This window comes from Bubalus kerabau, chromosome 4, assembly GCF_029407905.1.
Source record: "Bubalus kerabau isolate K-KA32 ecotype Philippines breed swamp buffalo chromosome 4, PCC_UOA_SB_1v2, whole genome shotgun sequence".
In the NCBI taxonomy this organism is placed as follows: domain Eukaryota; kingdom Metazoa; phylum Chordata; class Mammalia; order Artiodactyla; family Bovidae; genus Bubalus; species Bubalus kerabau.
In genome coordinates this window covers 39,800,443-39,822,865 of record NC_073627.1, presented here as the reverse complement: position 1 = coordinate 39,822,865, position 22,423 = coordinate 39,800,443, and the positions used below count along the sequence as shown (strand labels likewise).

Below are 22,423 nucleotides of genomic sequence, written 5' to 3'. Positions count from 1 at the left end.
TCTCAGTAGTAGTATAGAGTTAGACGCTCAGTCATGTCCGACTCTTTGTGACCCTATGGACTGTAGCCTACCAGGTTTCTCTGTCCATGGAATTCTCCAGGCAAGAATACTGGAGTGGGTTGCCATTTCCTTCTCCAGGGGATCTTCCCAACCCAGAGATCGAACCCAGCTCTCCTGCACTGCAGGCAGATTCTTTACCATTTGAGCCACCAGGGAAGCCCCAAAATCTCTGTAGTAGGCAGAATCAGTTCTGACTTACCTAACAGAAATTCCACATAAGAGCCTCAGGGTAAACAGTCCTGAGTTGGTATTGTAAGCAGATAAAGTAAGGAGTCCCAGAGAAAAAGAACCAAATGTAGCATTTTGGTATAAGAGAAGTCATTTGTGCCCTAAGCCGCTTTTGTGATCCAAGCCTGGCCACACTGCTTATCTTTGAACAGGTCTCAATAATGAATGAACAGGTCCCAGTAATTAATGATTTTAAAGGAACAAAAGAATGCAGGATCAAACAACTGTTGTCAGGCAAAGAGGTAGCAGCAGCAAAGATGATATATCAATTGTAAAGACCCCCCAGTTCTGTTTCAATGGTAAAGATTAGCCTGAAGCACTTTCTTGAGCTGTTTTGCAGAATTGAAACCCCCTTCAACCACTAGATCAACTGAAACCTAAGGGATGACCCTGAGCTTTTCTGACCCTCCTGTCAACCTTTGCCCCAGTTCTATGATGCATAAACTCCCCAAGCCTCTTCATGAATAATAAGCATGTGCCCTAAGCTTGAAACTTCCCCAGTTTTGCTGTTCCAAGAGACACTGTTACAGAGAAAGATCCCCAGTGTTCTCCTTACTTGCTACAAGTAATAAATCCTTCCTTCTCCCACTCTTTGGCTTGGTTGTGTGCTTTCGCTGGACACCCACTACAAGATGAACGTAGTTTGGGGGCAACAGTTCTGCTCCAGCTCTGCTCCACAAAGACCTCCCAGATGTGACTCTTTCCACTCACTGCTCCAGCAACCTCTGGATTTGACTCTTGTCCTCATGATTCAAGGTGATGGCTAGAGTTCCAACCATCACATACGCATTCCAGGCAGTGAGATGGACACAAAGATAAAGAACCGGGCAAAAGATCTACCAGCTTTCTTTTAATGAAAGTTCCCAGAAAGTGTCACATGACACTTCTACAAACATCCAATTCGCTATAACTTAGTCACATGACCAGAGCCAGTTGCAAGAGGTGGCTGAGAAATGCAGCTTCTAGGCAGCCTCACACCCAACCAAGAACCAAAGGCTGTATCACTGTAGAGACTACATATCTGGGGACAGCTTGCTGACTCCACCATTGGCAGAGAGGACAGACGGAGGGGCAGAGCACTGCTGTGTACCAGGCTCCATGCTAGGCACTTTATATATCTTAGCCCAACCTGAGTAGAGGCTATTATTATCCCTGACTCACAGAGGCGGCTTGGTGAGTTAAGCAACTTGCCCAAGGACTTATAGTGGCAGAACTGCAATTCAAAACCATCTTTTCCCTATATACTAGGCTGGCTAGGAAAATCAGGGGAGGGTGGGACCTAGGAGTTGCTGAAAGGAAATCTTTCAACAAAGCAGGGCTTGGCCAGCCGTGTCAGAGACTGACAGGCCAAGCAGGATATGGGCTGAAGTGTCCGCTTGGATGTGGCAACAAGCGCACTGCTGGTAACCTTGGCAAGGGCATCTAGAAAGGTGGTAGGGGCTGGAGGCCAACTGTAGAGGGGGGGATGCAGAGGGAATACGTGTAGACTGGTCTTTCTGGAATGGTGTTGGCAGTGAAGGGACGGCAGGCCGAGTAGCAGGGAAACAGAAGGGTGAGAAGGTAGCAGGGTAGAGAAGCAGGGCGAGAAGGAGGTGGAAGAGGGGAGCAAACGCAGGAGTGGGAGAGGAGAGACAGCCTCTGGTGGGAGGTCTCCAGGCTGGGTGAGGTTTGGAAATCAAGAAGGAATCCTCTGCTCGCTCAGAAGGGAAGGAAACAGGAGGTGCAAAACCGGGTAGCTCCAGAGAAGGAAGAAGAGGGAAAGTTCCTGTTTTGTAAAATCCGAGACACAGCTCTTGGCTAGGGAAGAGGGCACAAGGCCAAGGGCCTGGGGGCAAGGGGTGGGGCTAGCCTATGCCGTCCAATATGGTAGCCAGTAACCACATGTGGCGATTTAAATTAACACAAATGCAATTAAACATCCAGTTCCTTGGTTGCATGAGCCACATTTTAAATACTTAATGGCCACATGTGAATACTACATTGGGCAGCACAGATAGAGAACGTTCTGTCACTGGTGTCGGACAATGCTGCTCTAGACAGAGCACGGTGATGGGGGTGCCCAGAGACCCCATGTGGCCGGAGGGTCATGCCCACAGCAGGGTCCCTGGAGACCCCTTCCACACTGTCTCCATTCAAGACCTGCCTCTCCTCTTTGGGACTCCAGCACAACTCTCTCCTAGGACAGCCAGCCCCTTTCTCAGCCCAGCTTTCATGAGGCCATGCCTGGGGTCTCTGCTTGTCCCAGTGCTAGGCCTTTCGAAACCAGGGGAGGGGCATGTGGAAGACTGGGAAGAGCACCAATGTTCAGGGCTGTGCCAGGACAGTGGCCCATGGATAAAGGTGAACCAATCCCCAGTACTACCTCTGCGGGGATCAGGGCTTAAGGGTCAGCTCACCACCTCCACAGAGAGATCCAGGAGGACCTCAACGATCACTCAGCTCAGCCCTGAGTTTCACAGCTGGGAATGCTGAGTTTCAGAGAAGGCGGGAAAGAAAAGGCAGAAGGCAGAGGTTTGAACTCATTCACCATTCCTTTTATTATCCTCCACCCCTTGATTTCTCAGACCTTGTGTTAACAGAGCTGGGCAGGCCTCGGGAGCCGGGGCTGGGTCACAGGCAGAGAGCCCAGGATTTGGCTGAGGCTCCCACCCTGACCAGAGGTAGCTGAGTAAGGATCCATCACTAAAAAAGGGCCGTCCTGGCCTCACATACTTCAAGATAACACATCCCCATGGAGGCGACAAGGCGTGGACCATGAGTCTGTGCCTGGGGGTGTAGGTGTGTTCAGATGGTTGTGTTTGCAGGGCCCAAGCTGTTCAAACACACAGTGTGGATGGGAGGAGGTTGTGTATGTGGGTGAGTGCACGTGTGTGTGTATGTGCATGAGACACTGTGTGGCTTGTGAGCACACTACACACCTGCTCAAGGCCTGCACCTGCCAGGTGATGCTGGCTGCAATGAAGTCTGATACCGCAGCAGGAGCAGTTCTCAAACTTAGGTCCTGAAGGGTTATGCTATCTTCGGAGACCATGTGACCAGCCCTGGCCATTCTGGTTTGGGAGATCTGGGGTGTGCCCGGGTGCCGGCACTGTTTTTGCATTTGTTTGTTTGTTTTTGGCCTTGCGGCTTGTGGGATCCTAGCTCCCTAACCAGGGAATCATGCCCTGGCCACTGGCGTGAAAATCCTAACCACGGGAACACCAGGGAATTCCCAGGTGCCAGCACTGTTGACAAGCATCCCAGGGAGATCTGGGGCCGGTAGGGAACAGGGTTCAAGGTTAGCCATCCAACAGAACTCTCTGCGATGCTGTAAACATCTCTTGTGGTTCAGTAGGGCAACTGCTAGCCACATGTGTATTTACCAGTTGTAATGTGGCTAGTTGGAGGAACTGAAGTTTTAATTTTATTCAATCCTAATTAATTTAAATTTAAATAATCACCAGCAGCTAGTGGCTGCCATTGGGGAGAGCAGAGGTCTGGAGACACGAGGGAGCAGGATGGATGGATGAGGGCCCAGAGGGACAGGCACAAAGCTTGGGGCCAGGAGTGGAGTGGCTGAGGCTGGGGAAGGCTTCCTTGGGAGGGTTGCAGAGTTGGAGCTGGAGCCCAGAATTGTGAGCTTCCGGCAACTTGGTGTCTGCCTGGCTGAGAGGGTGGAAGAGCTCCTGGGGAGATCCTTCCACCCTGGCGGAGGGACCCCTCTGCCCTGGCTGGGATCCCACCAGCTCCCCAGGGAGCAGGGCTCCCTTCCTGCTGCGTCCAGTAGGAGCTGGGGACAGAGGTCAGGATGTCTTCATGTTCTCCTGCAGAACCAGGGTGGAGCTGGTGGCCGCAGGGTCACGCTGTCCCTGTGTGAGCAGCAGGGGGGTGGTGGGTCAGCCCCCCGGAAGCAAATGGGTCCCCGGCACAGACATGCGGGCCTGAAGCCTCTGAGGGGCCAAGTGGGGGAGTTCTCTTACCGCCCCTGGGCCCATGTCCTCCGCGTACTTGAACTTCTTCTGCTTGTAGTAGTGCCTCTTGGGCAGGATGTGGAGCAGAAGGAGGTCACAGAGAACCGTGGCCTGAGGGGGGCGGGTGGAGGACAGAGCACAGGGGTCTGGGGACAGGACCCTGAACACCCCACCTCCATCCCTGCTGACCTCGGGGCCCAGGCTGAGTGCTGTCTGGACTCAGGTCCCCTCCCACCTCTGTCCTGCCCCAGCTCTGGGCCTCAGTTTCCTCAGACAGGTCTAGGGAGGTGGGGCAGGCTCAGAAAGAGTGAACAATTTCGGTCAGGTTTTGGGGTGGGAGACTTGTTGCTGAGGTGTGGGAGGACAGGGACTGACCCCAACACAGTGACTGCATGGCCTCAGCACTTACCACCCCGAAGATGCCAATCCCAGAGCCAATGGTGGTCATTGTGGGAATGATGTCAAACTTCCCAGCCTGGTGGCAGGGCCCAGGGGAAAGAAGGGTTAATGGTCAGAAAGGTCTGGTGGACAAGGCCTTCCTCAGAAGCCCTAAGATCAGGCTGGGGGCAGGGGGACTTCCCCACCCTCCAATGTTTCCTGGCCCCGTAGCCCACTGCCCACGGTTCTGGCTTTGCACGGGGTCGCAGCCACTGGTCAGGAGCCCTGGGTTTTGACCTTGGCTCTGCCACCCTGGACATGGGGAAATAGAGGGGCAGTGTATTCATAGGCTGGAAAGCCCTGCCCGCAACAGCACGTTATCAGATATGGAAGTGCAGAATGAGGCCCATCCAACTTCCCATCGCCTAAAACCATAGACACCCCAGAGACACCAGCAGAAACCAAGAATGTGTCTCAGGCTGCCCTTCACACCAGACACTCACCTTGCCATCCACCAGGATGTCAAAGCGAATCCCAAACACCTTGAAGAGGTGCCGGTAGTTGGTCCCATTCTCCACGAAGTGCCTGGCAAACCTTGGGGAAGGGGAGAGGTCGCAAGAATGATGGAGAAACGTCTTGGTTCGAGAGTTCCCAGAGCATCAGGGACGCAGGAGCCCTTAGAGGTCCATGAGGAAGCCCCATGCCCCCAATATTATATAGAAGGGGAATCGTTGGCAGGAATCCAAGTCTCATTCCACGAATGCTGTATTCAACCATCACCCTAACTCCTGACGTTGGCAATTTCCCCAGCCAGTCCTGGCCAGGTGGGCCTCAAGGGAATGGAGAGCCAGGGGTGGGGCTCAGGCCTCTAAGCTTGTGCTCCCTGCTTGGCCAACCCCAGGAGGATGGGAGTTTCCCAGGCTCCTCTGCTCCCCTCCTGGGGACACCTGCTTGATCTCAAGGGATGATGGGAGTAGAAAAACCCGTGGGGCCCCAAGGAAGGATGCGCTGGTGGGGGCCCGGCAGGCACCTGAAGTTGAAGCCTTGAGACAGTTTTTTCTCCTCGTACAGCCCATGGAACTCGTAGACGGGTTTGCAGTGCCGCACGTGCCAGTCCAGGTCACAGTGCCAGTCGATGGTGATGCCCACCACCCCGCCCTGCCAGGGACACAGGAGCTCAAGATCCAGGGTGTAGGATCAGGAACTCCTGCCTGATAACTGGTGCCAGCAGTCTCTTGAAGAGGGAACATTTTTGTTTAGCTGTTTGTTTGAGAAGAGACCCTGAGAAGCTGATTGAGGGTTGAGGTCCTGTCACCCTCTCTGGCCCCAGCTCCCACCCATCACACTCCAGTTTCTAGAATACACCAAATTCTTCCTACCTCAGGGCCTTTGCACATGCAGTCACCCCCTCCCCCACCTCCCAGTCCCACAAGGCTGCCTCTTTCTCATCCTTTGGTCACTTCTCCTGAGAGGCCTCCCCTAACCACCACCCTCAGTCTCAAGTATACCCCTGTGATTCCTTCTAAAGTGTTTTCTTCTAAAACATGTTTTACTTTATAGCCATATATTTATTTTCTGTGGTTATTCACCCATGACCATAAACTCCACAAGGGTTGGACTGTCTCATTTGCACCGATTCCTGAGTCCTAGCGTGGGAGGCAAGGAAATCGCTGTTGAATTAAAGAGTGAGTCTGTAGGGACTTCCCTGGTGGCTAAGACCCTGTGCTCCCAATGCAGGGGGCCCAGGTTCAATCCCTGATCAGGGAACATGCCAAAACTGAGAGTTCGCATGCTGCAACTAAAGAAACTGCTTGCCGCAAGGAAGATCGAAGATCCCGTGTGACACAATAAGACCCAGCATAGTCAGACAAATAAATAACACATACTTTTAAAAGTAAGTCTGTAAAGACATGGGCTGGGAAGAAAGAACCTGAGACAATGAAGCTCCTCTGGGCGAGGCAAGAATCAGGGACAGGTCGGGGTGGGCTGAGCAAGAGGAGAGTTGTGTCAGGTCAGAGCAGGCGTGCAGCTAGGCAGGTAAGCGGGAGGCTAGATGCTTGCAGACAATGGTGATGGGTGAGAAGTTCCCAGTGCGGGTGGCAGGGAGATTTTTAGGAAAAGGGAAAACTAGAACATTCAGCTTTCTGGTCCTGTATGTTGCTACAGAGTAAACCCCCTCCGGGGGTTGGCAAACTGAGGACTGAGGGCCAAATGTGGTTTACGTATCGTCTGTGGTTGCCTTTGCCCTGGGTCGTTGGAACGGAGACCATGTGACTTGTGGCTCATACTTATTCTCTGGCCCCTTAAAGAAAGTTTGTTGACCCCCATACTAGTTAAAGGTATAGTGAATGAGGGCTTGCCAGGTGGCTCAGTGGTAAAGAATCTGTCTGCCAAGCAGGAGACGTGGGTTCGATCCCTGGGTCGGGAAGATCCCCTGGAGAAGGAAATGGCAACCCACTCCAGTATTCTTGCCTGGCGGGCTACAGTCCATGGAGTTGCAGAAGAGTCGGACAAGACTGAGCGACCAAAAAACCACAAGTGGTGAGCGAGTTGTTTTGGCGGGTGATGTCACAGAAAGGGACTGATTTCCATCTCTGAGTCCTGCAGGAGCCTGATGATACGAATCATGGGGAAACATGTACCTTGGATGCCTCGGGCCAGGCAGCGCTGAAGTGCCATCCTGCGTGTGAACTCCCTTGACCTCAGGACAACCCCACAAGACTTGTACTATTATTTCTCCCACTTCACAGGAGTACAAGCGCAGAAACACTGAAGGTAGGGAATTTGTCTGAGGTCATGTGGCTTGTTCAGGCCAGAGCCAGGATCTGAACGCAGTCAGGCTGGTCTGTGCTCCTTATAAGGTTCCCCTCCTCTCGGAACCCCACGCGACTGCACATCTGAGAATTCCTCCAGAATTCCCAGTAACCCCAGGCAGGCACAGGACTTGTCAAGGGCATGGACCATGGGGTTTAAGTTGCTTTTATCTAATATTTAAAAGGCAGGACTTCCCTGGTGGTTCAGTGGTTAAGAATCCACCTGCCAACGCAGGGGACATGGGTTTGATGCCCAGTCTGGGAAGATCCCACTTGCTGTGGGACAACTACACCTGTGTGCTGCAAATTCTGAAGCCTTTACGTCCTAGAGCCCGTGCTCCCCAACAAGAGACGCCACTGCAGCCAGAAGCCTGCTCACTGCAACTAGAATGTAGCCACCACTCGCCGCAACTAGAGAGTAGCCTAAGCTCGCATGCAGCAACGAAGACTCAACGCATCCAAAAATTAATTAACGAAAAAGAAAGACAGCGGGCCCTCAGAAGACATCCAGGTCGTATCTGCCTATGGCCATTCATTCTGGCACCTCCTCGGTGCCAGGTCCATGCCAGGGAGTGCCAAGGACACAGGCCTGCATCTTAGGGGCCCCAATATTAAGGGATAGGTCTGTATATATGGTCAGCCAGAACCAGGGACTTGAGGGGATGGGGTGGTTAATTGGGCCTGTTAACCCAGGTCAAAAAATAAGGCCTGGTGATCTGGGGTCCAGGCCTCCCCACACACCCAGCACTATACCTTCTCGGCCAAGGTGCTGAAATTCTGGCCTGATTCCTGTACCACGTAGCCAAGCTTGAAGACTGGGCACAGAGGGTGCAGGGTTTTGTGAAAGAGGCAGGTCTTCATGTAGCGGGCATCCACCTCCTCCACCAGGTTGCGCCTGTGCGGGCAAGAAGGCAGCAGCATGCCAGCTGGAAGGATACCCACCCTGCCGGGGAGTTCGGGAGCCCCTCCCTCCCAGGCCCCAGAGACGCTCCTCCCACAGCCCTTGGAGCTGAAGGCAGCCGCCCCACATGCAGGGGCTCGCCGAGCTTCTGCCCCAGAAGGAAGTCAGCGTGAGTGCAGGGTGACAGAGGTGACAAGTGGTGGCCTCCAAGGGCCTCCTGTGTCTCTGCCCGCTTTTCCCACGAACCTGGTGACCTTGAAGCGTGGAAAGCTGATGCTGTTCTTGATGAAGAGAGTGAAGTTCTCGGCCTCTCGGAGAAGGGCGGGGCTGGAGGAGACGGTACTCACTCACCAGCCCCTCCCCAGGAATCAATCCCTCTCGGCCCAAGGGAGCTGGGCTGAGGGGCTGGGACTGTGAGAACCCATGGGATCTTCCTGGGTCATCGGAGGGGTGGGCGTGTTGTAATGTGGACTCCCAGGCCCCTTGATCAGGGGCTGAGGCATATTTGGCCTGGGCGGCACAGATGGGGTGTGGGTGGGGTTGGAAGAAGTGGGGACAGACCTTCCCAGAGCACAGATCCGGACGCCCCTCTATCTGGGCTGGGGACCCTGCTCCCCGCTCCCGGGAAGGACAGGGCGTTACCACGGGATGTTGTCGTCCACCTCCACGGGGCACCAGCCGAAGATCTCGCAGGTCTGCACCGTGTCATTGAAGGCCACACACTTGCCCGTGCGGATGCCTGCAGCGAGGGTGGAACCCCTGGGTGCCCATCCCAAGCTGGGGCGGCAGAGGAGATTCCCCAGGCCCCACTCCTGGGAGCCCCCAGTGATGGGGCACCCAAGAGCAGGAGCCTGAAGACAGAGCTTCTGGGAAGGGGGAGGCCAAGGTCAGGGTGGCAGGAGGGGAGGGGGCAGGAAGGACTTCCTGGTGGAGGAAGCCTGGAGCTGCAGAGGGGAGCGGCCTTACCTTGGGCCTTTCTCTCTGCCTTTCCCGGGGTGCAGCCGCTGTTATTTGTGCACGTGCCCCCTTCCGGGTTCTGGGGGAGGAGAGAGCTGCTGGCCATAGGCCCCCAGGGTTGGGTCCTGAGTAGATACACAGACATCCCACCCGCCCCCGCCCCCAGGGCCCTAGGGATGGTGTGGGGCAGGATCTGAGATCCCTTCAGGGTGACTCTTGCTCACAGCCTCCTTTCCCCAGTCCCCGCACCGCCTGGACCTCTCTGGGCTTGTGCCCAGCTGTCCCAGGGCCGATGTCAGCTGGCAGGGATTCAGGGGGAAGGTGTTGGGGACTGGGCAGGCACTGAGGCTCAGCATCCCGCTTGACACACAGCTGGGAGGGAAGCCTCAGCTCTGCCAACGGTGGGCTATCACTCTGTGTGAATCTATGCCTGAAATTCCACCATTACGGCCCCACAGGGAGGCTTAATCAGGCTTTCCCTCCAATACTCCGGGGGACCTCCTCTTCCACATTACTTTTTCCTGAAGGTTCAAAAAACAGGGAACGGGTAACAGTCCTCACCTCTGCACAGTGACCTTGAGCCTGCCGGGGGGTGGCGATAAAATTGGTCATGACTACGAAGGAACTGTCCCCCTGGAAGTGAGAGGCAGGGGGAGGGCAAGACAGGGTTCTGAGCTGGAAGAGCCCGGAGAACACCAGCATGGTCCCAGCCAGCCCCCAGAACCCACAGGACCCCCAGCAGCCTCGACACTCATGACATCAGAGTGGGCTGACGGTACGGGGCTGCATCTGTCCCTTGTTCCCAGGGAAACTGAGGCCCACAGGGAGGCGGGACAGAGCCTAACCCAGCTCTGAGCCTGCATGCCCTGTGGGTGGGAGGTGCCCCCCGCACAGTCAGCTCACCTGCACTGGGAAGACGTAGTCGGCCACATCCCAGACCTGGGGGCCCAGGCTTGGGAGCTGTGTCACAGCCAGACCTTTGAGTTTAACAGACACACTGCTGATGAGGCTGCCCGAGGTCTGGTAGCCCTTCTCGTAGACAAACACCCACCTGGAGGGGGATGAGGAGGGCAGAGGGGCCAGAGCTGGGCAGGGCCGCTCCAGGATGGCACGAGGCTCTGGGCCACTGCCACTTCCTCCCTCCCCTGGGGGGGAGTCCTTTCCCTTCCCATCCCCAAGTGCATCTCTGAGGCCACTCTACTCCTAAGGCTTCTTGTGGGGCTGGAGGCAGGAAATCTTCACCTGCCTCCCTGTGCTGGAGCTCCATCCTTCTTTTCACTAGGAAAATGCTAATTCCTACGGAGAAGAGCCCCTGCAGGTCTCGTTCAGCTTCTTTTCCAAGAGTAGGGTTTGTTGGAGGCCAAGCTTCTTAGGGGCTCACATGGTAAAGAATCTGCCTGCAGTGCAGGAGATCTGGGTTCGATCCCTGGGTCAGGAAGATTCCCTGGAGAAAGAAATGGCAACCCACTCCAGTATTCTTGCCTGGAGAATCCCCATGGACAGAGGAGCCTGGCGGGCCATAGTCCATGGAGTCGCAAAGAGTCGGACATGACTGAGCGACTAACACTTTCACTTTTCAAGCTTCTTGGACCCCAGTCTTCATCCCTATCTCCTTCCTTGCTGAGTCCCTCCCACTGAGAAACAGCAGAGCATGGTGATGGCTGAGAGCCTGACCTTTGGTGTCCAAGTCCGGGCTTGCATCTCACAGGCTCTGTGATTTGGGGAAGCTATTCAATTCCTCTCTGTTTCAGTTTCCTTATAAAATGTAAACAACAAGAGTACCAACAGTACTTGTGCTGTGAGTCAATGCCTGGAAAAACACTTAGAATGGAAACTGACATGGGGTAAGCACTGTATAGACAGACGTTGCTGCTGCTGCTAAGTCACTTCAGTCGTGTCCGACCCTGTGCGACCCCATAGATGGCAGCCCACCAGGCTCCCCCGTCCCTGGGATTCTCCAGGCAAGAACACTGGAGTGGGTTGCCATTTCCTTCTCCAATGCATGAAAGTGAAAAGAGAAAGTGAAGTCGCTCAGTCGTGCCCGACTCTTAGTGACCCCATGGACTGCAGCCTACCAGGCTCCTCCATCCATGGGATTTTCCAGGCAAGAGCACTGGAGTGGGGTGCCATTGCCTTCTCCAGACAGACATTAGCTGCTATTATCTCAGCCATGCTGGGAGTTCCTGGGGAGAGGGACTGACTGGAAGGGAAGCCAGAGGGGGCAAGTGGCCCTTTGAGGGACTTATAGCATCTGGCCCCAGGTGAGGCCCTGGTGGGAGTGGCTCAGGTTGGAGGCCTCCCAGCTTTCCTGGGAAATTCTGGTCTTCCCCTCCCAGCATCAAGAACCCCGGCTCTTGGGACTTCCCTGGTGGTCCAGTGGCTAAGACTCCACGCTCCCAGTGCTAGGTGCCCGGGTTCCATCCCTGGCCAGGGAACTAGATCCCACAAGCCGCAACTAAGAGTTCTCATGCTGCAACTAAAGATCCTGCACGCTGCAACGAACACCCAACTCAGCCACATACATGAATATTTTCAAAAAAGAACCCCTGTTACTTTAGGTTCTTCATTTTTAATCTGGGAGGTTTCATGGGGCCTACCTCCTTCCTAGCCCCATGGTGGGGGCACATGACCACCGCTTGCTAAGCAATGTCCCATTGCCCTTGCAATGGCAATGGGTCTAAGCATGGGCACAGAATCCCAAGGAGTTTCAGCAATGAGGCCAGAATTTTTCTGGGAATTACTGAGAAAGAGACATCATCTCGGCTGGGTGGCTAAGCCAGGTGGTTATAAGACCAAAACTATGGTGAGTCATCTGTTATCTCACGGAGAGAGCAAGCCTGAGAACGAAACCAGCTTAAGAGAAAGCCAGGCCGGGAGATGGGGAGGACTGGACTGCTGACAGTGCTGATTGAGCACCTGGATCCTGCCATACCTGAAGCATGTTGAAAAATCTTCTTCTGGACTTTCCAGTTACATGAGCTCATAAATTCTTTTCCTTTATTTGAGGCAGTTTGGGTTTGGTTTCCGCTGTTTACAAATGAGAGTTCTGGAGAATACTCCTCTCCAGGGTGTGGTCCCCTTCCTTCAGGAAAGAATCTTTCACTGTAAGTGTGTGTGTATGTGTGTGTGTGTGTGTGTGTGTGTGTGATCCATGGTACCCATCAGAGTGTGTAGTTGTGTATCTCCAGGGCAAATCTGTGAGCACACCTGTGGCTGCGACCGAGTGTCGGGAGGTGTGTTTCTGCCTCTGTCACTGTTTATACTACCTTTAACCCACCTGTCCAAAGCAGAGCTCAAAATCCCTCTTCTGCCCCCCAGAACTCAGGCCCCAGGACAGGATTCTCCTGGCCTCTTATTCTCAGAGCCACTGCTGGCTCTCTGGGGTGTCTCCCTGCTCCAGGCCCCAGGAAGGCAGCCCACCATGTCCTCCTCTCCGCTCCTCGAGTCCACTCCTCTCCTCTAAGCCCCTTCCCTGCCATCCCCCTCCCCGACCGCAGCCTGGTGCTGGCCCCCAGAAACTTAAGCATGGTCACTGCTGCCCCCTGCAGGTCTCAGATGGCAACAGGTGAGGCCCAACGGGGCCTCCCAATGCTTCCCGAGCCTGCCTCTCTGTCTCCAGCCCCACCAGGGAAGGTGGGCCGTCTGAAGTCGCTGTTGTCAGGGAAGATAGGGAGCTGCCCCATATTCTGAACTCGCTGCGGGAGAGGTCACAGGCCCGCCTCTTGGCAGCTCCCATTCCTGACATCTTAGCCTTATTTCTTTCTTTGCCCAAAACCAACTCCTCATGTAGAGATGGAAAAAGAGAGGCCAAAGGGAGTGTAAAATCAGTCCTGAATATTCACTGGAAGGACTGAGGCTGAAGCTGAAACTCCAATACTTTGGCCACCTGATGCGAAGAACCGGTTCATTGGAAAAAACCCTGATACTGGGCAAGATTGAAGGCAGGAGGAGAAGGGGACGACAGAGGATGAGATGGTTGGATGGCATCACCGACTTGATGGACATGAGTTTGAGCAAGCTCTGGGAGATGGACAGGGAAGCCTGGCATGCTGTAGTCCATGGGGTTGCAAAGAGTTGGACACGATTGAGCAACTGAACTGAACTGAACTAAACTGAAGGGAGTGTCCCTTCTGTGTCTGAGACAGACCCCAGGCTCGAAGCCCCCAGCCCAGGATTCTGCCCCCTTTTCCGCAGAGCAGCCTGGCATCAACATGTCTACCGGGAGCCACACGGAGGCTGTGCCCTGGAGCCAATGTCGCTACTCCCGGCTGTGTCTGCCCCCAGGGGCTGTCAGTCCCGGGAGGCCCAAATCTGGCCTCAGTGACCTTAGTTCTGATAATAACAGAATGACCATGGGGCCATTTGGCCCGCCCCCCCAAAGCCACGCCTACCTGGACTGGGTCTCGTAGTCACCACCCCAGGAAGGCCACCGAGGGGGCCTGATGCCAAAGACACCAGCATCTTCAGAAGCCCCTCCTCTTCCAGAAATTCCCTTTCCCATTCTTTCCTCCTCACCCTCCGCAACACCCTGACCTGGTCTCTCTTCTTTAACAGCCCCTTGTGGGAGAGATCACATGGTGGAATGTCTGGGAGTGCAGCCTCTGGAGCCGCGGAGGTCAAGGTTCAAGTACCAGCAGCGCCACTCACCAGCTGTGTGGCTTCAGGCTAAAGACTAAACCTCTTGAGCCCTGGATTTCTCAGTTAAAAAGGAAGTGAAGGCACCTGCCTCAAAGATGCTGCTGATTGAACAAACGCAGCCACTCACTGAGCCTGGGCCTCAAGAAGAGAAAGCGTCCAGGTGATTGGAGGATGCCCGTGCGTTCTCTTTAAGGAAATCAGCACAGTGCTTAGCATGCAGTTAGCCCATAAAAAAACAATCCAATTTATTTACGGTTTCTGGTGCTCCTTCACTAATTCCTCCTTAAATGTCAATCTGCGCCCGTCCCCTGGCTTCTATTCTCGGCCCAGGCGGAACCCTATGTGCACCGCTGCAGGCACACTTTGTCCCTGATTTTCCATCTCCGCTTCTGCGCTCTCCTCCGAGATTCAATCCCACACATTCATTTAGTCATTCAACAAGTATCTATTTATCAGGCCCTGTTATGTGCCAAGGACCGCTCTAGGCGTGAAAAATACAGAAAAGAACCAAATAAACCCCAATTCTGCTCTCAAAGAGGTTATCCAAATGTTGAGGCTCCAGCTGTGAATGTTTGGTGACACACGTTCCTTCCGCTTGCCCTGGGCCCACCCTGCCTCCAAACATCGCACAGTTGCCTCCAACTTAACTCAACCCTTTGGAAAACAGTCTGGAAGGCACTTCCCTGGTGGACCAGTGGTTAAGAATCTGCCTTGCAACGCAGGGGACACAGGTTCGATCCCTGGTCTGGGACTAAGAGCTCACATACCGCAGAGCAGCTAAGCCCGTGTGCCGCAACAGCTGAGTCCAGGCACCACAACCACAGAGTCTTCAAGGAAGATCTCGTGTGTGGCAACCAACACCTGAGGCAGCCCCACAAATAAATAGATAAATATTTAAAAAGAAGTGAAACATGAAATTACCATTGACTCAGCAACTCCACTCCTAGTGAGAGAGTCAATTCCTAGGCAGGTTGATAAGAAGTCCGGGGTCCCTGAGAAGGAGAGAGGTGTCTGGGGTTCTTCAAGAGGAGATAGGAATCTGGAATTCTCAAGGAGGAGGAAAGGCCAAACATCTTTTTTTCTCTATATTCCTTAGTCTTAGTCACATAAATAATTTTTTTTCCTTTAAGCCTGGAACTGATGATTACACAACAAACCACTCAGTTTAAACTCTGTACTAAAGATTGTATAACAACAGTGTATCCTGCTTGGGGATAGTTTCTCCTTCCTGAAAACCTTCTGGCTAATCCTGTTATCTTAAAATGTAAAATATGGGAGTGGGTCTAGTAAGATCTCTACAACCTTGAGACATTCTTTTGATTTATTGTAATAACTAATTTAAAAAGTATATAACTCCCTTGCTTAGAATAGCGAGCGGGACACTCTCCGTCCCCCTTCTGATGCCTATGTCAGAAGCTCTCTCTGTCCGTTTTCATACTTTAATAAAACTCTGCTACACAAAAGCTCTTGAGTGAGTGAGCCTGGTCCCTGGTCCCAAAGCTAAATCTTCTTCGGAGATCAAGAACCTGACACCATTCACCATAAGCTACTACCAGGAACTGAATACCCAAGAAAACTGAAAACATATCCTCATAGAAACTCATACACAAATGTTCACAACATTATTCACAGGCAGAAAGTGGGAACAACTCAGATGTCCAGCAAAGTGTGGAATTTCCATACAGTGGCGTATTATCCAGCCCTGAAAAGGACTGAAGAACTGACATATAACCAACATGGATGAATCTGCAAACATGATGCTAAGTAAAAGAAGCCAGACACAAAAAGGCCACATGTTGTATGATCTTATCTACATGAAATATCCAGAATAGGCAAAGTAAGGGGTAAGGAGGTGACATGGGGAATGATTGTTAACGGTGTGAAGTTCATTTTTAGTTTAGTTCAGTCACTCAGTTATGTCCGACTCTTTGTGACCCCGTGAACCACCGCACGCCAGGCCTCCCTGTCTTTCACCAACTCCCGGAGTCCACCCGAACCCATGTCCATTGAGTTGGTGATGCCATCCAACCATCTATCCTCTGTTGTCCCCTTCTCCTTGACCTGCCCTCAATCTTTCCCAGCATCAGGGTCTTTTCAAATGAGTCAGCTCTTTGCATCAGGTGGCCAAAGTATTGGAGTTTCAGCTTCAACACCAGTCCTTCCAATGAAGTTCATTTTGGGGTAGTGCAAATATTCTGGAATTAGATAGTGGGGATGGTGGCTCAGTGGTAAAGAATCTGCCTGCCAATACAGGAGACGCAGGAGACACGAATTCGATCCCTGAGTTGGGAAGATCCTCTGGAGGAGGGCATGGCAAACGCACTCCAGTATTCCCGCCTGGAAAATTCCATGGACAGAGGAGCCTGGAGGGCTACAGTCCATGGAGTCGCAAAGAGTTGGACACGATTGAGCACAATGGTTACACAACTTTGTGATTATACTAAAAACCACCAACTTGCATATTTTGAAAGGATGAATGTTATGACATGGGAAATCCATCTCAAAACAAAAGTTCAACTGGGCCAAACTGAACGCCTCAACTCCCCACAGAACTTACTTCTCTGGTGCCTTCATCCTGCAGGAAAGCACGGTACTTACCCCAGCCCCCAGGCTCACAGCCCCACCCCCACCCCCCTGCCCTGCCCTGCCTCATGCTCATATTCTTTATATCCCTCCATCCTTCCTGTCTCCCCTTGGCTTTTACCAAAAGACCCAGAGAACTTTTTGTAGGGGGAGGGGCTGAGACACAAGAGGAGCAGGATCAGACTCCAGGGCAGCTCTGATATGGGACAGGGTGTAACCTTGGTCCATGCACTATCAAGCAGGCAGAGCATCCTTGGGGAGGGCCCAGACCAGACTCCAAGCTCAGGAAGGATTGTGTTCAGAGCGGCAGCCCACACTGGAGGCTCAGGGGTTAATCAACATGCAGACAAGTCAAGCTGATGATTTATGTCTTTAAATGTTTTGAATGAGTCACCAGCCTCTAAAAACGAAGAAATGTTCCTTTCATCCATAAATTCCAGTTTCCTACCGCTCTTGAGAAGCCAGGAACTCTGGCCATGCCGGTCACATCGCTCAGTGCTGCAATGGTGGGCAGAAGAGGCTGAGGGGTGGCCACCCCCAGCACGGGGCCTGCGAGATGATGACCTGTCTTCCTTGCTACTGCTTCTTCCTTGGCCTCACCTTTTCCTGTCATCACTGCTGCTTCTTCTCAGATGTCCTGCCTCTGACGGCCCCACTCTACCCCAGCACCTGCCTGTCCTGGGCCTTCCCCTGTTAGACACCCTCCCGTGGCCCTCCAACACATACAGAAAAAAGCCCATGTTCCTTAGCTCAGAGTTGAGAGGTCTGAGCCAGTGGCCCTGCTCGCTCCTCCCTCCCCTCTCCCTTGGCTCCTTTCATGCTCCCCCAGCCTAATCCTAGCGACTCTTTTGCTGTTCCCTTCTTGACCTAGGACCTTTGATCACACTCTGCTTTCCTGCAGAAGCGCCTGGACTGAGGTGGGTACTCAACCAGGCTCCACCAATCAGGATACTCCCTTTCCTTGGCCACAATGATTGATTGGTTCTGAGATGAGCACATGACCCAATCCCAGCCAATAAGAGCTGGACCTGGGACTTGACTGGAACTCTGGAGGAGGAGTTGTGCCCCAGGGCTGCTAGTGGCCTTTTTTCCACTCTGCGGACAGAGTCGTCTTGAGAATGAGACCTCCAGGAGAGCCTGGCTTGCTTTTTTGGAGAACCCAATGAGACCAACCTGAATTCCTCACCGTCCCATAGAATGTGCTGCTTTTGCACCTTCATCGTGGAGGATCCAGCCAGGCCTGAAGCTTGCACTGATTTTTCAGTTACACAAACCAATCAATACCCTAACTCTTCATTTTGATTGGGTTTCTGCCAATGGAAACCAAGAAGTTCCAGCTAATCCATCCCCAGCTTCTCTCTCTCTCTTTCTCTCCTTGTCCACTCTGTACCCCACCTCTATCCCAGGGAACCTGACACAGCCCTAGATACAGAGAAGATGCTGTAGAAGTGTCCTCAGATACCTCTCTCCCAGCGATAACTTGTATCTCTCCTTATCTCTGATAGGTGCATTCCAGGGTCAGAGGTATGTGGCTTCAAGTGCTCCATATAGGGGCACACAGAAGGCCCACAGGAAAGCCAAGAGCAAGATTGCCTGGACTACAGCCTCCTGGCCTTTGCTCAAGCCTGGTTCTATCACTGTGTCACCTCCTCCAGGAAGCCTTCCCAGACTCCCCTTCCCACATGACATTCACAAATCCCCTTGAGACCCACCTGTGTGTGCAGCCAGACCTCTCTTCTCCCCTGACCAGAGCAGGCCAGACAGGGACATGTCCCAGCACACCCCATGTATGGACCTGCGTGGTCATGAATGACAGCCCACTGCCTACACACCTCCAGTACGGAGAGCTCACCACCTCCCAGGAGACAGCTCTCACTGTAGATTAACTGTCTGAATTTTTAAATATTATTCCTTTATTTATTTTTGTTTGCACTAGGTTTTTGTTGCTGCATGCAGGCTTTCTCTAGTTGCAGTGAGAGGGGGCTACTCTCTAGTTGTGGTGCTGAGCTTCTCATTGCTGTGGCTTTTCTTGTTGTGAAGCACAGCTTCTAGGGTGCACAGACTTCAGTAGTGGCAGCTCACAGGCTCTACAGTGCAGGCTCAGTAATTGCGGCACATGAGCGGAAGATGCCCCGAGGCATCTTCCCAGACTAGGGACTGAACCTGTGTCCCCTGCACTGGCGGGTGAATTCTTAACCAGAGAAGTCCTAACCGTCTCACCATGCTCAATTGCTCAGTCATGTCTGACTCTGCGACCCCATGGACTGCAGCCCACCAGGCTCCTCTGTCCATGGAATTCTCCAGGCAAGGATACTGGGGTGGGTTGTCATTTTCTCCTCCAGGGGATCTTCCCAACACAGGGATTGAACCTGGGTCTCCTGCATTACAGGCAGGTTCTTTACTGTCTGAACCACCAGGGGAGCCTTGGGAGGTGGGAGTAATTAAAGAGAGGCCATCCCTCCTCAGGAAAGAGCAAATTATTCAGCCTTCAGGCAATGTCTTTAGAGGGTCTCCCAACGCCCTGCTCCGTGAAACAGTTGAGAAACCGAGACCTCAGGTTGTGAGACCAAGTGCAGCCAGGGTTTGGTCAATGGCAGTGGGTGCCTGGCTGAGCCGTCTGTGCAGTGATGGGAAGTGGCCAGATGAGGGCGCCAGAGACAGCAGGAGTCGCAGCCCCAGCCGGAGTTTGAGGCTCAGGTTAGCGGGTGTTTCAAAGGGACCCTGCCTTCCTCCCTCTGCTTTGTGACTTGGGCAGGTCAGTGCCCTTCTCTGAGCATATTTCCTTTCCAGGATATCAAGGCCGACTTTGGAGCCACACAGCTAGATTCAGATCCTGAGCCTGCCTCTTTGTAGCTGTGAAAACCTGGCTAAGTCAGTGTGAGTCTTGGCAACCCTAAGGAGTCCACGTCCATTTGGAAGCTGAGTGCACTGACTGGGGAGCGAGGGAGAGAGGTCCCCGTCCCTGGAGGCATGTGTTCAGCACCAGGTGGCGCCCTGGGGCATATGCTGCAGCTGGGGGTGGGGTGGGAGGACTGTCCCCTTTCCCTCTGACAGTCTGTGACCAACACACAAAAGGAGGCATGGCGCTGCTCCCAGTGCTGACCCGGAAGCAGAAACAGGGAACCACAGGGGGCCACAGTGAGGACAACATTCTCCCGGCCTCTTGGGGCAAGGGGTCGACTGGGCCCGGCTGGGCAACCCCTCCCTTCCCAGGAGGGTCAGGAGTGTGGCTAATGGTGAACCCATTAGAGGGGTTCACCCTCAAGAGGTAGGAGAGGAGGAGGCCGGGGACCAGGAGGCCCCGGTTCAAACTGGGACTGGAGGCTGACTCGCTGCGTGACCTGGAAACTCCACTGCTCCCCTCTGGGTCCGTTTCCCTCACAAGCTCAGTGACACTGCAGATACCAAATTGGTTTGTGGACAGAAGGCCGAGGCCAAAAGGTCTTGGAGGGCTGGTCTGTAGCCGTGCTCCACCTGCTCGGTTCTGAGGCTTCGGGGGCCGGATGGAGCCAAGGGGAGGCTGTTTCGGATGATAAAGGCCCTGGGGGAACCAGGACTATGTGGTCTCCATTTGGTTCCTGGTCAGCGCACCCTGGTTTGGTCTCACGGCAAAAATGGGAATGTGGAGACCAGAGGGCAAGGTTACTGGTGCCCCAGACCCCCCAGCAGGGGCTGGACCCCCTTCAGAGGCCCTGGGGCTCCGGGAGCCCTCGGTGGGGTCACTGTAAGTGCACCTGCCCCCTGCCCCGCTCACCGCCCCCCAGGGCACTCAGTCCCAGGGACACACCCCACAGCCACACCCGATAAGCAGGTGCCCAGACACATGAAGGCACATACAGCCCACGCAGAGCTCTGGGTATGACACACATGCATCCACACACCACGCATGTGATCACACGAGCACTTGCTAAGACAGCCAGGAAGATGGCCTTGTGTGGACCCCAGCATAGCAGCCCATAGGTGAGTCCCACCTACTTCTGCCCCTGCAGCCCGGGGTGGGTGGGATAGGTCCCATGATGCCCAGAAAGGGGCTGTCATCCCTGGGGCCAGAACCGACCTCCAACCTTCATGTGACATGGTGTCTTTAAGGCACCAAGTGTTCTGAACCTGCAGGTGTCTCTGCTCAGAGTCTCGAGCAACCCAGGACGCCTCTAGTTCAGGCGGGCAGATGGGAGCAGAGTCTATCCCACACTGGCTTGTAAGGTGGGGCACTGCCTCCATCCCTCAGCAGTGCATTGGGAGGTCAGAGATGGAAGGGCTCTGTGGGAAGCCACTCGAGGGAACCGTTAGCCATGAGTCAGTTCCTCAGAGCCCAACGGCTTAACCTCTTGTCCCCATATGACTGGGGGCAAGGCTGCCCCTCATCCCTGCGTCCCCAACTCAGCAGCGGGTTAGCAGGTTCCCATTCCTTCTGAAGGGCACCAGAATGGTTTGTCAGGAGGGATGACAGCCATGAGAGAAAGAGGGGCTCTCTGGGGTCATGGGAGGCATCGCAGAGCCTGGAAGACAAGCCCTGGCTGGGGGCTGGTGACGGGGGGCAGCGGGGAGGGGGGTCCACACTCACCCAATGACGTAGACCAGGACCACGAGCTGGATCAGGCGGAAGACGATGCCCACCTTCTTGTTGCGCACAAGCACCATCCGGGGGGTGTCGTACTCAAAGAAGAAGGAAGCCAGCTCATCCTGGATCCGCTGTGCCATGGTGGCCAGGCTGGGGGCTGAGAACCGAGCCTCTTGCAAAGCCCTGGCTCCCCAGGGGTGAGCCAGGCGTCAATGCTCACAGCGTTTACGGAGGCAAAGCTTCTGGGGGTTCCCCACCCCTCACAAAGAGCAGGGCAGGACAGGTGGGTCCAGAGGTCAGGAGTCAGAGGTCGGTTGGCAGCACTTGAGTTGGGTGGGAGCGTCCTTGGGTGGTCAGAGCTGCTCTTGGCCCCTGGCAGGCGATGGACTGTGGGCCAGCCGTGCCTGTGGACAAATAAATTCCCAAAGATAGATGGGGGCGGGGCTGGAGGGGGGCCACCCAGGCCCAGCCCCATTGCCCCTCCTGACTCGGCCTGGGCGGCCCTGCTGGGCCTCCGGAAACAGAAGTTCTTGGCAGGAAACCATGGGCCACACATCACAAGGCAAAGATAAAGCCATCAGCCCCCCCACAAACCTGGTAGAAGAGGGCTGGGGGCTCAGGCCAGGGCCTGGGTGGAGTGGCCTCTGGCTGAAGCCCTCCCCAGACCAGGGACTCATCCCGTATCCAAACATCCTCCCCGCCCTCCCTCGTTCCCCAGGTGGAGCACGCAGGCCCTGGGGCTCTGCAGCCAGGAGGGCAGAGAGGAAAGAGGGCTGCTTCCTGTCCAGCTCCCTGACACTTGCTGAGCCCGAGGCAGGACCCCCACCCCGATCTCCCAGACCCCCTTCTATCCATCCGTCCCTCTGGATCTGAGCCTGGCCTGTGCCCAGTCAACTTCAGTGCTGGGCTGGCATCTCCAACCCCCCACCGCTCCTGTCCTGGATTCACCCCCACTACTCTGAGACCAGCATTTCTGGGTACCTGGGTGCAGGTACCCAGACAGGATGAGGGCCACATCTATTACACGTCAGGGTAGGGCTCCCCGAGCCCAGCTCGGAAAGCCTGACGTGAGACTGTCTCCGTGCCCACTCCCAGCTCTGCTGCCTGCTGAAGGGCCTGGTACCTTGCCTCACCTCCCTCTTCCTCCTCTGCGAAACCAGGCAACAGTGAGCTTTCTTCATAAGTCGAAGTCCCAGGGATGGGTCCTGCAACACTGAGGCCCGAGACACTGAGGCGGCTCTTGAGCTTGGGGTACAGCTCCTCCGCAGTCCCTGCACTTGCTCCCAGGCTCTGAACGCAGGGGTCCCCGGGGGCTGGGCTGGGTGGGGGCAAGTCCTGCGTGAGCTCTCAGAAC

General features: G+C 54.4%; 1 protein-coding gene across 2 annotated transcripts; it reads right to left on the bottom strand.

The window, feature by feature from the left end:
* Nucleotides 1-2,806: 2,806 nt before the first annotated feature.
* P2RX1 (purinergic receptor P2X 1) lies at nucleotides 2,807-21,378 on the bottom strand. Of its 2 annotated transcripts, none has more exons than XM_055576880.1 (12): nucleotides 21,073-21,378; nucleotides 10,191-10,338; nucleotides 9,849-9,920; nucleotides 9,297-9,366; nucleotides 8,973-9,069; nucleotides 8,577-8,657; nucleotides 8,183-8,324; nucleotides 5,647-5,774; nucleotides 5,120-5,210; nucleotides 4,648-4,713; nucleotides 4,248-4,349; nucleotides 2,807-4,136 (listed from the first exon to the last, which is right to left on the bottom strand). In XM_055576880.1, exons 1-12 carry the CDS (start codon nucleotides 21,207-21,209, stop codon nucleotides 4,071-4,073), a joined length of 1,200 nt encoding a protein of 399 aa, XP_055432855.1. In that variant the 5' UTR covers nucleotides 21,210-21,378; the 3' UTR covers nucleotides 2,807-4,070. The 2 variants fall into 2 exon arrangements, with proteins under 2 accessions (XP_055432855.1, XP_055432856.1); XM_055576881.1 differs by lacking the exon at nucleotides 21,073-21,378 and adding an exon at nucleotides 13,679-13,991.
* Between the last annotated feature and the right edge of the window lie 1,045 nt (nucleotides 21,379-22,423).

Excerpts from the sequence above, each read along its gene's own strand:
- P2RX1 (XM_055576880.1), bottom strand. The coding sequence starts at position 21,209 with ATGGCACAGCGGATCCAGGATGAGCTGGCTTCCTTCTTCTTTGAGTAC. Across the intron at positions 10,339-21,072 it reads GTCCTGGTCTACGTCATTGG|GTGGGTGTTTGTCTACGAGA; the intron begins GTGAGTGTGGAC and ends ATCCCCCTCCAG. Across the intron at positions 4,137-4,247 it reads AGGACATGGGCCCAGGGGCG|GGACAGCGTGACCCTGCGGC; the intron begins GTAAGAGAACTC and ends CTGCTCACACAG.